Raw genomic sequence first — 16,863 nt, forward strand, 5'->3', positions numbered from 1 at the left:
CGTAGGTTAGACGCGTTTAGCAGTCAGTAGCTAAGAGTCGAGACACTATCTGCACTTTGTAAGGGAACGTCTTCTAGTTTTCCACCAAAATTCTGCGTACGGAACGGCTGGCTAATGCCCAATTGCGTGGCACATCGTCTGGTTGATTTTCCGGGCTCCTCTGCGCTATTTTGGGCAACTGCAGCGATATTCTCAGCAGAACGGCACCGGGGCCGGCCAGCCTTGGAAACATTTCGTGTTGCTCCAGTCTCTTCAAGGGGAGTGGCCGAACGCCGCGGTTTGGGTTGTTTTTTTTTTTGATTGAATAAATTGGTTCTCGGATTTGACCAGACCAAATGCTCCTCAGGGAATCTTGTACCATTTGGAACTAAAGTGCAATTTTGGGTATAGCTAGTGATTCTCAAGATTATTTTTTGCTTACTTCGGTTGCCAAGGGGGTTCAGAGATAGATACAGATTGCTAATCAATAGGACTTCATTGTCGGTGATGAATTTGCCTCCACCAACGCACTTTACTGCCGCCGAAACGAGGCAAGCAGACCTCTTGAAATTGCTCCTCACAGAATCGGTTTTTAGGACTAACGAGAAATTCCAGACAACCGTTGTCCGCTTTGTCCTTTTATATAAGTTACTTTTGGCTACATTCCGAAGTAATATTGCATTTTTGACCAGACTGGAGTAGAGGCTTCCAAATTTGGTGACCCCGTGAGAGAAGTTTGGAGTTTTCTGTGTCTAGATTGAAGTGCAAAGTTTCAAAGAATAGAGTGAAGTGTGTGTATGAAGCGGATTCTCAAGTGACAGCGGAATTTGGTTTGAATAGAAAGGTGATTTAAGAAATACAGGAATTGCAGTGAAAAAAGGTGAGAACAAACGGCAGCTCTAGGAACGGTGAGTTTGTGCTAGGCTCTCAATGGCGGGAACGGCACGATGGTTCAGCGAACACGGCCATTGATGCCGAAACAACGACAACAGAAGGTTGACTCACGGTTTCGTCTAAGGCAGAGGCAACTCATCAGACGCTGCCGACAACAGAACAACGGCAACTGGGGTCTGAATCGCGACCCGTGCCTACAGTCGCATACGGGACAGGACCCGGGTCGGCGTATGTATTGTCCGCAACTTGGCGACCAAATGACAACTGAGACTTCTGGAAACGGCTAGCCGAGGGCAGCCAGCCACCATTCCTCGTCTCGACCTGGACCCTCTCATCGTCACCGCAATGTGTAAATCAATGTGTTGCTGGATCCGATTGCAAAAAAAAAGAGGTCATCAAATGGTTTAAGGAAGCAGACAACTACACCTTCTCCAACAACTTCAGTCGCATCGACACCCGTTTCAGTTTGAACTAGGTACTTGAAATCACAGCCTGGTATCATTCATCAAATTGTTGTGTAGCAGCTTCAGCGGCAGTAAGGCCAAGCGAATGCAGCTCAACAACAGGCGTAGCAACAAGCCCAGCAAAAAACCCAACAATAAGTAGTGCAACAGCAGCAGCAAGCTTAAGCGCATACAATAGGCGCAGCGACATCAGACGTTATCCGTTCATATTTTCTGTAGGGTAATTTCAGATACAAACACGCGTGTAATCGTACCGTCATCGCTTCTGTTAGTTTTGTACTTTTCTAGTTTTATTTTCTCTATAATTGATGAAAGAAATTAATTCCAATATTTTGTTAATGTATATGAAATCTTAGATCTTCTTTCCAAGATCGAATTTTATATTATATGATAGCATAAACAATAAAAGGGCAGGAGTCGGAGGAAAACCTTTTAAGGTAGAAGGCTTCGTTCCGGTCTACGCTGAATCGTTTTCCCTGTGGCTTCGATAGTTTTGTTGCATCGACGGGGCGTGAGTTCATCCTGTTCTTTTATTTTTCCGCTTCGGACGCTGGCTTCCGCCTCGGTGTTTTGCCTCTCCTTCACTCGTTTTTCACAAGTCTCGTGAAGACAAACCCCGAGATGCGCGATCCTCCCTGTGGCACCGGTGTAAGTCAGGGTGTCCCCCTTTTGGCGACGTGGTTCCACCAACCGGAGTCGCAATTTGTGCTGGCAGGCGTCCCAACAAGTCCCACGCGTTTTAACCACGCCGTTATCAGGACCCTTGGATTGGTCACGGATGTTTTGAAGGGCAGCTCTTACGTCAGATTGAAAGAACAGCTCATACGACGATTGTCAGCGAGTGAGATAGCGATGCAGAATAACTTGATGAACGACCTGACGCTGGGCGCCAGCCGACTCAGCTGTGAATGAGCACACTTCAAGGCTCTGATTCAATTGGATTGTTGCGCCAACGACTATTATTATTTTGTTTTCAGCGGCTCCCGGAGAACACACGTGCCACTTTGGCCTGCGCTTACTCGGGGTCGCTGGAGATGTTGTCCGCCACGGCCGATAAAATCCACTAAGTGTACGCACGCCCCGTGGTCGCGGAACTCTGTAGAGACACACGTCAGGAAGTGGAAGACCTAAAAGCAATGGTGATGACACTTGTGGGCGCCGTGTCCAAACTTACGATGATTCTAGGTTCTTTGCGTTCGGGAGGTCAATCACGGTCGAGATCTCGTTCCCGAAAAGGGCGTTAGGGCGTTCGGATAGTCGCACGTCGGGACCCTCATCAGCCTCAATGTAAATTCGGAGTTCAAGCGACTAAATGTACCACCGGATGCAATTTCAATTCAACAAAAAACTAGCTGGGTGCCTCCGCGACGGCTACCCGAAGCGCAGTACCACGTCGTCAATACAATATTCAACCCTCTGAACAGGCGTTGCTTTCTGGTCGACACGGGCGCAAAGGTGTCGGTTCCCCCGGTACCCCGCCAAAACACGTTGATACCGCAAAACTTGCGACTGGCTGCCGCGAACTCCTCTGCCATCCGCACTTACGGCTACATGCAGGTGGATGTGAGTCTCCGACTGCGCCGAACTTTTTCGTGATGATTCGTTTTGCCGGACATTAGCACCCACATTTTAGACGCAGACTTCCTTTGTGACTATGGGCTGTTGTTGGACCTCCAGAACAAAACCTTAATAGACCCCATAACCTCTTTAAATTCTTTTTCTGTTTCTTCAGCTCGGGTTGGCTCGTCACGATCGGTTTCGCTATTTGGTTCTATCAAATGCCTGATCTGGATGCAATCACTTGGCTTTTAAATCCCCATCCAGCATATCAAATCACCCTTGTTTTGGCCGGACTTTTGGTCGCTTACCATCTACCTCGATGTTCACACCAATCTTAGCGAGTGAATTCCCGTTAGCCCGAATTACGTCGCCATACCATCGAAGACGTCTCTCTCGCAATTTTCCTACGATCGGTGCAACTCCATATCGATCGCAACCTCTTGCGCAAATGACACTCTTTCCATTGTTTTCGAGGACGTTGCGGACCATCGCATTCGCGCACTCCGAAAATATTGCAAAGAAGAAAGGCACAGTTCTTCAGAGCTTGAGGACCAGCTTTAAATATATATTCAGGGAGTTTCCTATCTTCGGCTCAACTGGATGTATATACTGCGAGACCTCAGACAAGGGACCAAGGCCATATATTCCGGCCAATTTTCGAAAGGAAATATTTCACACCGTTCACGATCTGGCGCACCCAGGCATTCGAATAACGAATGGGATGTCACTGCGAAGTATTTCTGGCCGTCGATGAAAAAGAAAGTGCAAAACAACAAAGCATGTGAGGCAAGAGGTAGGAGTATTCCCTCGGTCCATCAAGCGTTTTCACACAATCCACCTCGACATCATTAGCCCTTTGCGAGACTCGCACCGTTTCATGTGCGGAGGCCCTCTGCAGAGAATGGATTCCACGCTTTGGTGTGCCGGCAATTATAATCACCGGCCAGGGAGTGGAGTTTGAGTCTTCCCTTTTCTGAGAACTGGGCAAACTCTTCGGCTTCAGATAACATAGGACAACCGCTTACCACCCGCAATTCAATGCGATGGTTGAAAGGTGGTAAAGGACGCTGAAGGTCCCTATAATGGCCCAAGAAAACCCATCTTGGTTGTAGGTGCTGCCACTCGTTCTACTGGGCCCCCGAGCAGCCTATCACGAAGAGTTTGCTGCAAGTTCCGTGGAGCTGGTATACGGGGAGAAACTAAGGCTCCCCAGCCACCCTGTTCTCAATATCAGGTCGGGACTCAACGCTACCGGTCTGGTCTTCACTGTCAGTTTCAAAGCTCGGTTGGGGATGCCATCCAAACCTGGGACCTTGTTATCACCGATCCTACCCCATATTTCCCGCAGTTTCTCCACAGTTACTGGAGGTATTATGCCCTCATTTAGCTGGATAAACGTTCGCCTTCCTCTATTTCCGTGGTGAGGGAACAGAGTGGTAACAATCTCCTCGAGGAAGTGCGGATAGGTTACCTGAGGTGATCTCCCCAGCCTTTTCATTACCACCCTGCAGGCCTCGCCACAAGGGCTTATGTCAGCATGGTCACACAGCTGTAATAATATTCTTTTTGCTTCCTCTGTGCCTCATCCCGACCATCGCTACCGGGCATTCCCCTGAGCCTATGGCAAAGCCTCTTTGCCGAAAGCATGTTGCTCGCGAACTTGTGATTTCCACCAATAGTTGCCTACAGGGGAGCAATCTCCATGGGGTGATTTGGGGGCTTTTTCTCTAACCGCACCATTCAGGAATATGCCGGGTTTGAACGCCGCGGAAAACGTGTCCCCCTCAAAAGCTTTCGCTGTCCGGACGAGCATATCACCCGACATTCTACGAGAACTCTTTTTCGAGCTCGATCCGCCCTTGATTTCCATGCAGATTGCCTGGTGCTCGCTGTCAGTATAGTTCTCACTGACATACCAAGCGACCCTACTTGCTACTCACGTATATCAGGTCTACTATAGGCCCCAGGCCCCTTCTTCGGAAAGTATACGAGCCCCAACATTCGCCAGTACCATGTCTAGTTCCGCGAATGCTTCAAGGAGAATACGTCCCCTCACATTAATTGTCCGGTTACCCCACTCAAGAGCCCACGCATTTAAGTCGCCTGCTATTATGGTCGACCAACGTCCTCTTGCTTCCAAAAGCAGAGCGACAAACATCTGCTCATACTCGCCAATTGTAGCGCTGGGTGGAGCATTTAGCTGTAGATGTGGACGTCTTTCATTTTCGCTTCCTCCGGGTGCTCCATTATTTCCTCGATGACTTAACGCTGCTTGGCCTATTTGGCCTTTGATCCAAATGCTACCCCCGTTGTTTCGATATGGCTCACTAATTATGGCCAAATCGATGTTTTTCAACTATGTCCTTGCAGATTATAGAGATCTCCGGTCTGTTAGCCCTGATTTCGGCTTTCTGTCCCAAGGACTTTTCAATTTGACTCAAGAATTTATTCGCCGTTATATTCTTGGACTTCTTCGTCACGCTTGAAGATGATGATAACATCCAGTCGTATCCTCCTCCTATTTCTTTTCTTCCAAGGAGCTACCTTTCTCCCGGCTTCCATATCCTCTTTGGGGGGTACACACCTCCTACCTGGAATCACAGCTACATGAGATTCACCTGCAACTTGAGTAGTTCTCCTTATTTGTTCCACTTTTTTGGGAGTTCAGCCTTTTTTTTCTCTTAGGGAATTTGTGGCCAGTTGACTGATTCAACCGGTTCGCGATGCCTCTTCCCCGGTTTCTCCTCTTGCGAGTTTTTTTTGTGGGCGTTACTTGTGTTGCCTGGTTTACTTTTTCGCCCGATGCTTTCATTCCTGTTTCATCCTATTGGATAATGTAAACATTGCCACGCCGGCGACAAAGGACATCGTAAGAAATGGATCCGAATTCGCCAGTAGTGGTTGAGCTATACCGGGACAGTCTATGGAGGACAAAGGCGTTGTCTACCGTAGCTTGTGGTCGGTAAGTTTGGTTAGGTAGTGGGAGCCGCGCTTGAGTTTTGCCCCCATATGGTTTTGACGTTAAGCCGGCGGCGTCCTTTTGGAAGGGTCATCCGATTGGCCTTCGAAGGTGCAGACACATGCCAGTTTCAGCCGCAAAGTTTTATTCAACGCGTGTCCACATGGGAGGAGGAGGTGTGGTAATAACCCACCGGATACACACTACCCGAAATTTTAATAATAACATAAGATGGACTGAAATGTCATAAGGACTTCTGCCTTACCCTACATATTTGAGTCTAGGTAGAAAAGAGGCTTGCAAGCGCAAGTAGACAGGACACTTCAGTAGAGCTGTACTTAGGAGCCGGGGGAACTGTACGGGTAACTTCGCCACTTCAAGTTTTGGGATAGTTTTTCATTCTGGCTGGCCCCATCTTTTCAGTTCCTTATACGCTGAAGCAGGATTGTCAGCTTTTGGCTGCTCTGCTTCGGCGCAAAGAAAGAGCACCAAGGAATCCTTTTAAATGGTTGGTTAACACACTTGGCTGCTTATCCAAATTATGTAAAGAACGATTAAAAAGTAATGGAACATTTAAACCGAATCGGTCCTAATATGACTTTATTATAAAATGAAGCATTGTCTGCACTTACAATCTAAATAATATTACGGTAATTCACGCATAAATTACACTCTAGTCTTATCTTTTCAGGCTTCTGTATCGTCTCGTTGTTCTTGTCCTAAAACGACTCGATCGTTATGCGACATTATCTCCTTATTCTTCTTCATATCACGCATAGTTCGCGGCTTAGCTTCCGCGGATGGTGATGTCGACAGAGGATTTCGAAACTCTGACATCCCGTTAGAACGCATATCTAACCCGACAGGTTTAAGTGCACTATGTTGCTTGGTCAGTTCTTCCGTAAGAATTCGATGTCGAGCGACTGCTGACCAAGTATCACTTGGCTTCGATGCAACTGACGCCACAGGTGGAGTTGGAGGAGTTGGTGAAGTGGCTTCTTTTGAAAGACGCTTTCGTGGCTCAGGAGCAGGCTTGGCTTTTACCTTTTCGAATATGGCTTGATTGTCTTCGTCGTTATCTGAAAAGCCGTGTAGATTGAAGGTTTGTTGATCCTCAATACTGGAAAGTTTTTCTAATGCTTCCATTTCTTCCTCATTGGGGCGAATGAATCCTGTTGGTCGGCGTTCGATTGTTCGACCTCCTTTTTCACCCTTCGGTACATTTCGATCGTCCTTGAGCTTTTCAAAGTGTCTTGTTTGATCTGAGTGTTGTCCTGACGGGACATTTCGAGGCTTAGCTCGTGGTTCAAATGAGGTATTTGGACGAGTTTTGTCCTTATCTTTCTCCCGACGTTTTTTGTTAACTTCGGAATATTGTGGAGGTGCTGGTGGTGTTGAAGTGGTCTTTGACCTGGATTCTTCATGTCCTTTTTTCTTTCGTGATGAATTGCTTTTGACACTGCTTGTAGTTTGGTCGTCTGATTTTTTGCTGCGTTCAGATGATTTGGATCGTGATGATGACTGGGAACGACTGCTTTTTTGGGATCGATTTTCTGTACGTTGTACTGCTGTTGAAGAAGTTGGCATAGGTGGCGGGGTTGGTGGTTGATTGTTGGCTTTTGAATTGGAGGATGCATGGGCGAATTGCGATTGCTGATGTGGGACAGGAATATGAACGTCAGTTGAACGAATTCGAATTGCTGTGAAAATGGAACGATGGGGCTTATTGAAATTGAAGAAGATTTGTTAGAAGTACGAACTTACGTGGTAGAGTTTTAGGTCTTTCGATTTCAATAAATGAGTCTGCATCCTCTTTTCGTCGGAAGACGCCCTGCAGAGGCACAACCTCGCCATTCTAGTGGAAGAAAAGTTTTTTTTTTGTATTTTAAATCTTCAATCAGTGCCAGCTATAAACTATTTGAGGAAGGGTCAGAGGAGGCTATGTCAAAATAGAAGTTGAATAGGAATTGACGAAAATAAAGTTGTGTTTCGACTTTATTCATTCACTTCGAAAAAAGGAAAGTAAAGCATTTGCCTCAGCGAGCGCAAGGACGAAATGTTACTACTGTTTGACAGCCCCCTAAGTGTTAGAGGTATGTACGATCTTTTCTACAGAATGAATGTGGTTTAACATTTCTTCTTCTATTTTAAGGTCGTTAATCTATAAGTCGAAATCACGGGATCCACTGGACAAAGTTTAGTGTAGATTTGTTACCGAAAGCTTTGTTTTTGGTGACTTATTTTCATCCCTAGTTCAAGAGCCTCACCAAGTGCGCCCACATTCAGACGTCACTCGTATTATTTGAAGTTACCCTATCTCCGTCATTTATTCTTTACCAAAACAATTTCCTCTGCCAGTTCACGGTACGGAAATCATCCATCATTATACCGTAATTTGATAAAGCTTATCAGAATCGATTATCGCTTATCGACTTGTATCGCCATTGATGTTTGTATATTGAAAAGTAGCACCAGAACAGGTGCATGGAGCTAACTTTGTCGCAGTGGATATTTGAATCTTTATCGGGAACTTTTCAGCGGAACCAATTGCACTCGTAAATTAAACGTTACAATAATTGTGACGTTATCGTAGTAAACTTTACGGTACTCTAGAATCGTGCCTTACCTCAATATGGGGTATGCAATAAATAGTTATGTGGCAACGTAAATTGGCATTTTAGAAAAATGCATTACCGAAACTCTTACGTATAAATGCAAATATTCTCCTTGGAAATTGGTAATCGCTTTCGACATAGTCGTTTTCGCGATAAATTGTATCTTACTTTATTGTATTCCGGTGTATATTACTTTCTTTTTCTAGACCACGTTTCCTGCGGGCGTTCTTATCTCCATTTTCTGTTTGTCGTTTCAATGGCGGGAGGACAAACGATATCAGTAAAATATTTTTACCTGCAAACTGCTGCTGTTGCCACCTCTCATCGAGGAGCCTGGTATCTGTTGGAAACTCAAACGATGCTTGAACCATTTTAATTTAATTCCAAGAATGGCGAAGACCATGCACAGTAGTAGCGCCACCGAGCCTATCAATGACGTCAGAACATTGCTAGTGCCATCTGTTTACACCGATGTAAATGAAAGAGAGACATTTACTTTATAATGGCATTTCCTTTAATTTTTTGCTAATTTTCACTTGATTGTGATTACTTTTTCCGTACCTTCACGCCCCGACACAACAGGGCCGGGTGCCAATTTCATTGTATTACAATAAAAATGTATCTTGAACGTGAGTTTGTTGGACCATTCGAAAGGGAAAAACTATATTCACTTCACGTAGATAATTTTATTTGAGCATACATAAAAGGCACAAACCCGCGAAGAATCGTAATAACTTATCAACCGTAACGAAACGAAAACCAGGGAAAGGAAATTAAAAGGCTAAATTAAACTGTGAATATTCTAATCGAGTAGAGCGAATTGATTCGTCACCAAAAAATACAAAAGGATGACATATCGACAGGGGAGAGAGTGTAAATGTTGGGCCTACGAGAAACGTTCAACTAAGTATGTGATATGAAGAAATCAATTCTCACGGTATTTTGCCATTGCCATCGGTAAAATCTACTGATAACAGGTCCCACACACACCGTATAATTAAGATATCATTTTCGATGATAATGGCCAATATAGTCCCGATACACAGTGTATTTATTGTCTTTATGTCATTTTGGTCGTGTCAGATTGTATGTTATTTTAAAGTCGTTTTGTGGCGCTATGATTCGTACATACATGCTGCAGTGGTTCAATTTATAGGGAAGGAGCCGGCCTGCCGAAAAGAGCGGGCAAGCGTGATAATGATTGATGCCTCCTGACTAGAATAATACATTATCATTTGGACATTTGAACTAGATAGATCTTGGGTCTTGAGTCGGTTATAAAGTGCCGAATTCCATTGAGAATATATTTCCGTGTTCGCCTTATCGGTGGAATAGAGGAATGCCATAGATTGGGAGAGAGCGCCATTAACCCTTTAGTTTCAAGACGACTCTCTTTTAGTCATGGGGCCGTCCACAAGATAAGTAAAAAAGTCACAGTCATGACTACATGCAATTTCTGCAGATTTTGTGCTATGTACTTCAATTATCGTCAAAATCTTCGGGGGGTTAACACTTTTTGTGAACTGTTTTACGCTATGTACTTTTGGGGCGCCCCACTCAACAATCTTTTTACCAAAGTGAGACCTACTGTATAAGATAGTTACTACTTAGTACAGTCATAATGACTATCAACCAAAATTGTTTTGAATTGGGTAACTTGATAGCTACAAATTGTCGAAGGATTCGCTTGACACTTCATTTACCTTTCAGCCCCTCCAGAAATCGTGTGGCCACCTGTCGATCGCAGTACGTGCCCTTGCTTATTGGGAAATTGTCCATTGCACTGATAAGGATATGCTTTAACAATTCAATGTTTCGGGGATTGGAGTGGTCTATAGTCTTTGACGCGGAATAGAAGTTGTAATCTAGTGGGGTGAGGTCCCAACTGGCCAATTTTTTGTTGATATCGATTGTCGAATAATGTTCTGAGTTAAATTTGGATCATTCTTTCCCTTGCTAGCAGATTCAGAGCTTATCGACGGACATTGATTGCTTCAAAGATTCTATATTGTCTTGCAAGAGATTTTAATCTTTTTTTTTCGTAAAAGTATGCAAATCTTGGTTGCGCTTCCGTAGCCTACTACTCGACTCGACTTTTGGTTACTTTTTAGCTTCAATTGTGGCAGTTTTCTGGGTAGGGCAGGTGACTGGGTTAACGTACAGAGTGGTGGACTCCTCAACAGTACGCCGTTGAACTACCAACTAAACATTCGGCCACCATCAGGAAGCTAACCTGGAACTTTGTTGAGGATACTGGGAGTGCTGAGTCCGCACCCACTTGATGACGGACCGGCCCACTTGAGAATCAACTTCCTCTCTTCTGGTCCACGGACTTCTCTTTTTTGGGTTAAACACCCAAGTTTTCCGAAAAAGGTCACTGACGGTTTCGTCTAGGGTAGAGACAACTCATCAGACGCAGCCTAACTTCTGCCCTGAGAATAGCGTGACCGACAGTAGCTTTTCTTCAGCTTTTGTCCCGTTCACAAGCGGGGTCGGTAATCGCTTCAACCAAAGTTTCTCTTCCAGTAGCCGCTTGACTGCTTCACAGAACGTAGCTTTATTTGTTGCCTTTGGGTCTCATTCGCCGTGGGCTCCACGACCTTTCGTTTCCCAAACGATCCTAGCATATAACCGATTTCGCTGAGGACTTCCGCAAAGGTCTTGCCTTCCGTCGGTTTTATAAGTAAGGCTGACGGTCTAGTTCTCCTTCGTCTCCCCAGCGTTTCTTTGGGTGCTTCACCATTCATGTCCGACTTAATATAAGGCAAAGACGGCATTACGGTTTCTTACCTAGACGCAGAGACAAATCATCAGACGCTGCCTCACCTCTGCCCTGAGAGCAGCGTGACTGAAGCGACTCGCTCCTTTATATAATTCGCAGAACACGACATGACTGCGAAATATATTGAGCGTAAATCCGGCCATACTTTGGACCAAAGTTTGGCCAGAGCTAAACATATTTTTTTGAGGATTGCGGGGTCCTGATTTTAGCAGAAGGCCGACGCGGTGTGTTGTTGCCTCATGTCCCTCTTCGCCTTCTTCTTTTGAAACCTGGAGAGTATCTGGGTGACGTCTCCTTCATATGTCCCTTCCTCTGTTTGTTTTTTTTCCTAGTTCTATCGGGCTATCTGCGATCCGTTTAGCCCTTGCGATACTCTCAGCGGAGGCGCGGTTGTTCTGCTTTTCGCGCATCTTCTGTTGCTCTCCATGTATTTCATGCATTTCGCGTTTTCGTGCGCAAATGCAGCCAACTCTCTCTCCATATCCACTATTTCCTCAGTTATGTCATTTCTATTCTTTATTGAACAGCGCATCGTGTGCAAGAGAGCAGGCTGCAAAATCAGGAACGGGTGTACCCTCGTGAACAAAGTCCAGTTCCCTGAGGCCTGATCTACGGTTAGCTGATCCCGGAATTCGCGGATTGATAACGCCTGAATTACCACCTTGGAAAAGCTAGGCTCACATAACCCCATCGACATCGGCAAGAAATTGTCGACAGCTCCGGGAGTCCCAGTGTGTCCCGACGTATATCAGTCATTAACAATTTGCTCTTCACCGAGAACTTTCTCAAGGTTACTACCTAGGACGCAGGTATAATGCTGGCTAGAGGGTGGAAACTACTTGCACGGGCATCTCGGAGATATCACTATTCGTGTCGTAAGTGGAGTAAGGATCGATGACGATCCCTATGTACTCCTTGTACGCTCGCAATTCCATATTGTTTTTCATGGTATAAGCGTATACATACTCCTTCTTCGTATACGAACGTGTGAAAATATTAGAAAAATACGTCCGCTTCAGCTCAGCCGCGCGAAAGTCAGAACTTGAACGAGTGGGACTAGCATTCTGACCTACTAAAAACCACCCACGTCTTTCAAGCCTAGTCTCATGGGACCACCATTTTGGTATTATTTCGTGGGGTAAGTTTGCCTTTAGGTACTCATGCTTCTTCTCCTTTTTATCTCCTTTAGCAGATCGTTCTGTATTTTCACGATTACAGACGAATCCACAGCATCTCCGCAACTATATTCTTCGGGCTCAGCCTCTTTCCCAGCGCACAATTTATATTCCTTCTCTCCATGCGAACTATCAATCGGTAAATCAAATTCATCTGCTTCTTTCTTTGAGAGTTTGCAACCGCCTCCGGTAACGCGTAAAGCACAGTTGATGGCACTACTCTGGTTAGAATAATAACGATAACGATGCCACTAGCTGTGTTTTAACATGCATATCCTAAGTGTTACCTAAATCTCAGTTTGGCATCATCAGTTCGGTTCGGGATGGCCGAATGTCCTCCGACTTCCACTTTCACAATGTTTTTTTTTCTACGGTTCGTTATTGAGACCGCTTTCGTTTTCTCATCCGCCAGGGTTAGTCCAAAACTTTTCAGCCAGGTCTTTATCACTCTCACGGTCTCGACCTAAATATCCTCGGGGAGCTTTGTTGTAACAACTATAACTAGGTCATCGGTAAAGCCGACAATTGTAATCTCTTATGGGACGAGAAGAACAAGCATCCTATTATATATTACATTCCACAGGGGATCTAGACCGTACCCCCGATGTGACGACGTACTCATCCGTTTCGTATCAGTGAAGCCCATGGTGTTTTACGTAGGCACCTGTCGTAACTCCCACTAGGGGGGTCAACCGCAAATAACCGAGCTGTCCTCATATACAACAGGAGTTCACCCGAAGTATGTGAGTCCAGGGGCTTTCCCGGTTCCCATGGTACCAGTATACCCCTGGTAAGGTTTCGTGACCAATTTGCCACTTCAGATGAGTCCCCATGCAGACTCGGGTCTGATCGCCCTAATTAGGCCTTTGGAGCATTCGGCTACTGAATCACGGCCGGCAAACCAAAGTGATTACAGCGTCTCCCGGTGCCACCACTATGGAGGTTCTCCTCGGCCACTTGGTTTTGGTTTGGCCGATAGGGTTACCGCCCCATCTTCCTCGCCGCCACCTCTGAGCACCTCCGTTTCGTATCAGAAAGTTCTTTCTGAGAGTTAGATATCCAGGAATACCTATATCGGGTTCCAGTTGACGGAGTTGAATGCATTTTTGGCATCCTAAGCCACAGTAGGCTCCAGATCTTAGCGCGTCATTTGCGAGGAGGCACGCTTCGAAGGTGTGGCGAAAAGGTCAATCATAGTCTTCATTGCTGACTTTAAAACTCGATTAGAGATGCCTGAGTCTTATTGTCACTAATCCTATCACATATTTCTCGCAGATCCTCTTCGTGGATGTATCACGCGCTTTTTGAGCTGAACCATCGTTTATCTTCCGCTGTTTTGGCAACAATCTTTTTCAGAAGGCGCGAACACGTCACCTTAGGTGATTTTCGCGGCTTTCTCGTTACCACACTGTAGACCCCACTTCAAGAATTAATAAGGGCAAGCTCGCACAGCTGGTCGGAGCAGTGCATTCTTTCGAATGGCAACTTTTAGCAGGTCTTGTAGCTGTCTGAGTTTCTCCTTTCGATTGTCGCTACCGGGTTTTCCCCAAAGCCGCTCAATTGGTGCGCTTCACTTTCTCAGAATCGTGTAAAATGCAAGGAGCAACTTCAACCTATCCCGAAAAAAAAGCGATTCACTAACTCCCTTTTCTTGCTCCTTCTCTGGAGGAATCCGGTTTCTCACATTATCAGAATCACTTGGTTCCAATTTTGTTTTTTTTTTTCATTCAGTCTTCTTCTGCAGCCATACTCAAAAATTTTCAGTTCATCGTTTTGTCAAATTCACAAAGATTGTATGCGTGTCCCCAAAAAGACTCTTGGTACGATAGATCCTGTGATCGTTAGGAGGGGCTATTTCTTGGTTTTATTGGGAACTTCTAGGTCTTTTGGCATTATATCGGTTATTAGGTTATTGGGTATCATGTATCGGGAGCTTCGAATTCGTGCCTCAAACATTTTGTGGTATTTGAAGAGGGTGTTCAGACCTGACTACAAGGAATTCATCTGAAGTAGTTCTTGCCTCGAAACCTACCGGACCATGGGAACCAGATTGGTCCCTGAGAGTTTAGGCTCCAGCAGAATTCCTGGAGGATATGTTCTCGGTCCGGTTATTTGCGGTTGGTCTCATTGTGTGAACTTCATCTTGGTTGCGCCTATATCGTGGAGAGAGCTCTTTGTGCTCCGAACCGTAGGAGAGGTGTTGAGTAGGCCTCGCACCCACTAGTATGAATTCTGAGCCTTGACTTAGTAACACCGCGCTTCTAAGCACGGCAGGGATTCAATTGTATTCGGCAGGTACTCATGTTAAACCACAGGACCTTCATGCCCTCATCTCCTCAGGACAAAGTTAATTCAAGTGGAAAAATTACATGAGCTCTGCCTCAGAATTCTAGGTGTATCTTAGATGGGGTGCTCAATATCTGAGGAGGGGGTTTTTCTCCATTTTTTAGTTATGCAATTTAAATCGCATTACTTATGAGATTATTATTACCTTTCATTTCAGTTTACCTAGTGGCATCCACGTCGGTCGATCGAATGTGAAGACAGTGGCCGAGCGCAGACTTCCTGAAATCCGGAAATTCCTTATATCGCTCTTTCTCTCCGCTGACGAAATCGCTCATTCCGACCTGGTTTACACATTCTTCCATCCTATATTGCGTGATCAACAGGAAGCAGACATTACTGTTCCCAAAATCAAAGGTAATTTCAGCCGAAATATTGTGTTTTTTTGTAGGAATTTTGACGTACCCATAAATGGTAGAACTAGAAATACACAAAACTTTGTGTCAATAGTCGCATTCAGAGAATTCTGAAATATTCTGTAACAGAATAAAAAAGTGTTTCATTTCAAGTTGTATAATCAGCTTCCGGTTAGAAAACAATTGGTCCCAATTGAAAAACAAGTTTATTGTCAATACAGCATGAATGGCTGCGAAACACTTTGTATAATGAAGTGTTTTGTGTTTTCTCTCCTAACCCATTATCGTTGCCCAACATTTATTTAAGTCTATCTAGTATCTATTATCGGTTTAGAAAAAAACACGTTTTGTTCTTTTTATCTTGAAGGAGAATTGCATGATATTGTTCTTGTGTGAATTCTATTGTACGATATTTTGTGTTATTTTGTGTTAATATTTTATTTTGTCTATTTGCACAGTTGTACCGTCGCTCAACCCAGCTGAACCGATATGTGGGGAAATTAAACTATCGTTACAGTATCGTCGCGGTGCACTAACAGTCATGGTATGTATGAATAGAGAAATGAAAGATGCTTAGTTTAAGATGGTATTGCTTAAAAATTAAAAGGAACTTCAGATTGCTACTATCTTTTGATGCAGATAGAATGATCTTTGCTTATTACAACACATGAGGCTGTTGCTCTTTTCAGTCAGGAAAAATGATGGGAGCAATCGAAAACAAACAAAGGGCTCGGCACGTGCCGCCAGATATTATGCGTACTGAATACTAGCTTAGGAATTTGGTGATATCAAGTGCAGGTTTTGTTGTTCTACTAGTGAAGGTCTTCAATGTGGAAGAATATTGTCAGTTAACGTCTGGTAGAATGTTATGTTATTACATATTTCCTTGTAGCAATCTTATCCTCAATGAAAAATATGATGGTTACATTTATGGATTATTATGAGGAACATTTAAATTTGGAATTTCCAGAAGCAATTGTTTTATTATTTTGCTATTGCTATAGAATGAAGCATCTAGAAAAGACTCCTGCAACTGAGCCTTTGGAATTAATTCAGCTCATTGTTTTTTAATTATATTTCACTTTTGAAAAATAAATGTGACTTAGTGAGTGCTACATTCTCCGCTTATAATCTAGCGTGGACGATTACTAGGAAATCTTTTTTCACATCGGAAATGAGCCATACGACATAGTTTATCCCTTATACTACTGCCAATTTGTTTCTTTTTTTGTATTTCTAGCATGAACTTAAGGGGAGTTTGCGACAAAATTTCTAAAATATGCTAATATACTATTATTAACTTTGTTTGTGCAGATATCGACCCGGAATGTATTATGAGGCCTAGATTTCGTTTAGATACATCCTCTGTGGTATTCTTTTTAGATTTTTCAGTTGAAAAGGTTCTGAGAACGAGACACTTTTCGAGGATCATATTTTGATCCCACACTCCCCTACATTGCACTCGCTGTCAAAACTGGGACATTCGAAAAGTGCTGATTGAGCCCTTTCATTTGATACCCCATATGACCATATTCTGTGAAAAAAATTCCACCCTCCTTTCGCATGTATGAGGAGCCTCCGTTGGCTCCACTTGCTATATATAAAGGAGTTCAGTCGTTTCCGAAAAAATCGGGTGTGACAGACAGGCAGACAACAATAAAACAGCTCGTGGGGATGGCGGTGGAGTCACTTCTGCAAATAAGGGGAAAATTAGGATTACAATCAGTGAGCGAGGC

At 44.4% G+C, this 16,863-nt stretch overlaps 2 protein-coding genes across 4 annotated transcripts in view; one reads left to right on the forward strand and one right to left on the reverse strand.

Annotated features, from left to right (window-relative positions):
- Positions 1-16,863, forward strand: part of LOC119647657 (phosphatidylinositol 4-phosphate 3-kinase C2 domain-containing subunit beta) — an 84,449-nt gene that overhangs the window by 56,261 nt on the left and 11,325 nt on the right. For both annotated transcript variants that reach the window (XM_038048727.1, XM_038048728.1), the window contains exons 17-18: positions 14,932-15,128; positions 15,586-15,671. In XM_038048727.1, the coding sequence (XP_037904655.1) occupies positions 14,932-15,128; positions 15,586-15,671 (283 nt within the window). The remainder of the gene's footprint in view (positions 1-14,931; positions 15,129-15,585; positions 15,672-16,863) is intronic.
- Positions 6,426-9,396, reverse strand: LOC119647658 (protein ENL-like). Of its 2 annotated transcripts, none has more exons than XM_038048729.1 (4): positions 9,033-9,396; positions 8,767-8,930; positions 7,621-7,711; positions 6,426-7,556 (listed from the first exon to the last, which is right to left on the reverse strand). In XM_038048729.1, the coding sequence occupies exons 1-4, from the start codon at positions 9,070-9,072 to the stop codon at positions 6,544-6,546; spliced, it is 1,308 nt and encodes a 435-aa protein (XP_037904657.1). In that variant the 5' UTR covers positions 9,073-9,396; the 3' UTR covers positions 6,426-6,543. The 2 variants fall into 2 exon arrangements, with proteins under 2 accessions (XP_037904657.1, XP_037904658.1); XM_038048730.1 differs by having other exon boundaries at positions 8,767-8,897; positions 8,968-9,051.

Source organism: Hermetia illucens, chromosome 2 (genome assembly GCF_905115235.1).
Source record: "Hermetia illucens chromosome 2, iHerIll2.2.curated.20191125, whole genome shotgun sequence".
In the NCBI taxonomy this organism is placed as follows: domain Eukaryota; kingdom Metazoa; phylum Arthropoda; class Insecta; order Diptera; family Stratiomyidae; genus Hermetia; species Hermetia illucens.

Excerpts from the sequence above, each read along its gene's own strand:
- LOC119647658 (XM_038048729.1), bottom strand. The coding sequence starts at position 9,072 with ATGAAATTGGCACCCGGCCCTGTTGTGTCGGGGCGTGAAG. Across the intron at positions 7,712-8,766 it reads GCAACAGCAGCAGTTTGCAG|AATGGCGAGGTTGTGCCTCT; the intron begins GTAAAAATATTT and ends TTCTTCCACTAG. Across the intron at positions 7,557-7,620 it reads AAGACCTAAAACTCTACCAC|CAATTCGAATTCGTTCAACT; the intron begins GTAAGTTCGTAC and ends CCATTTTCACAG.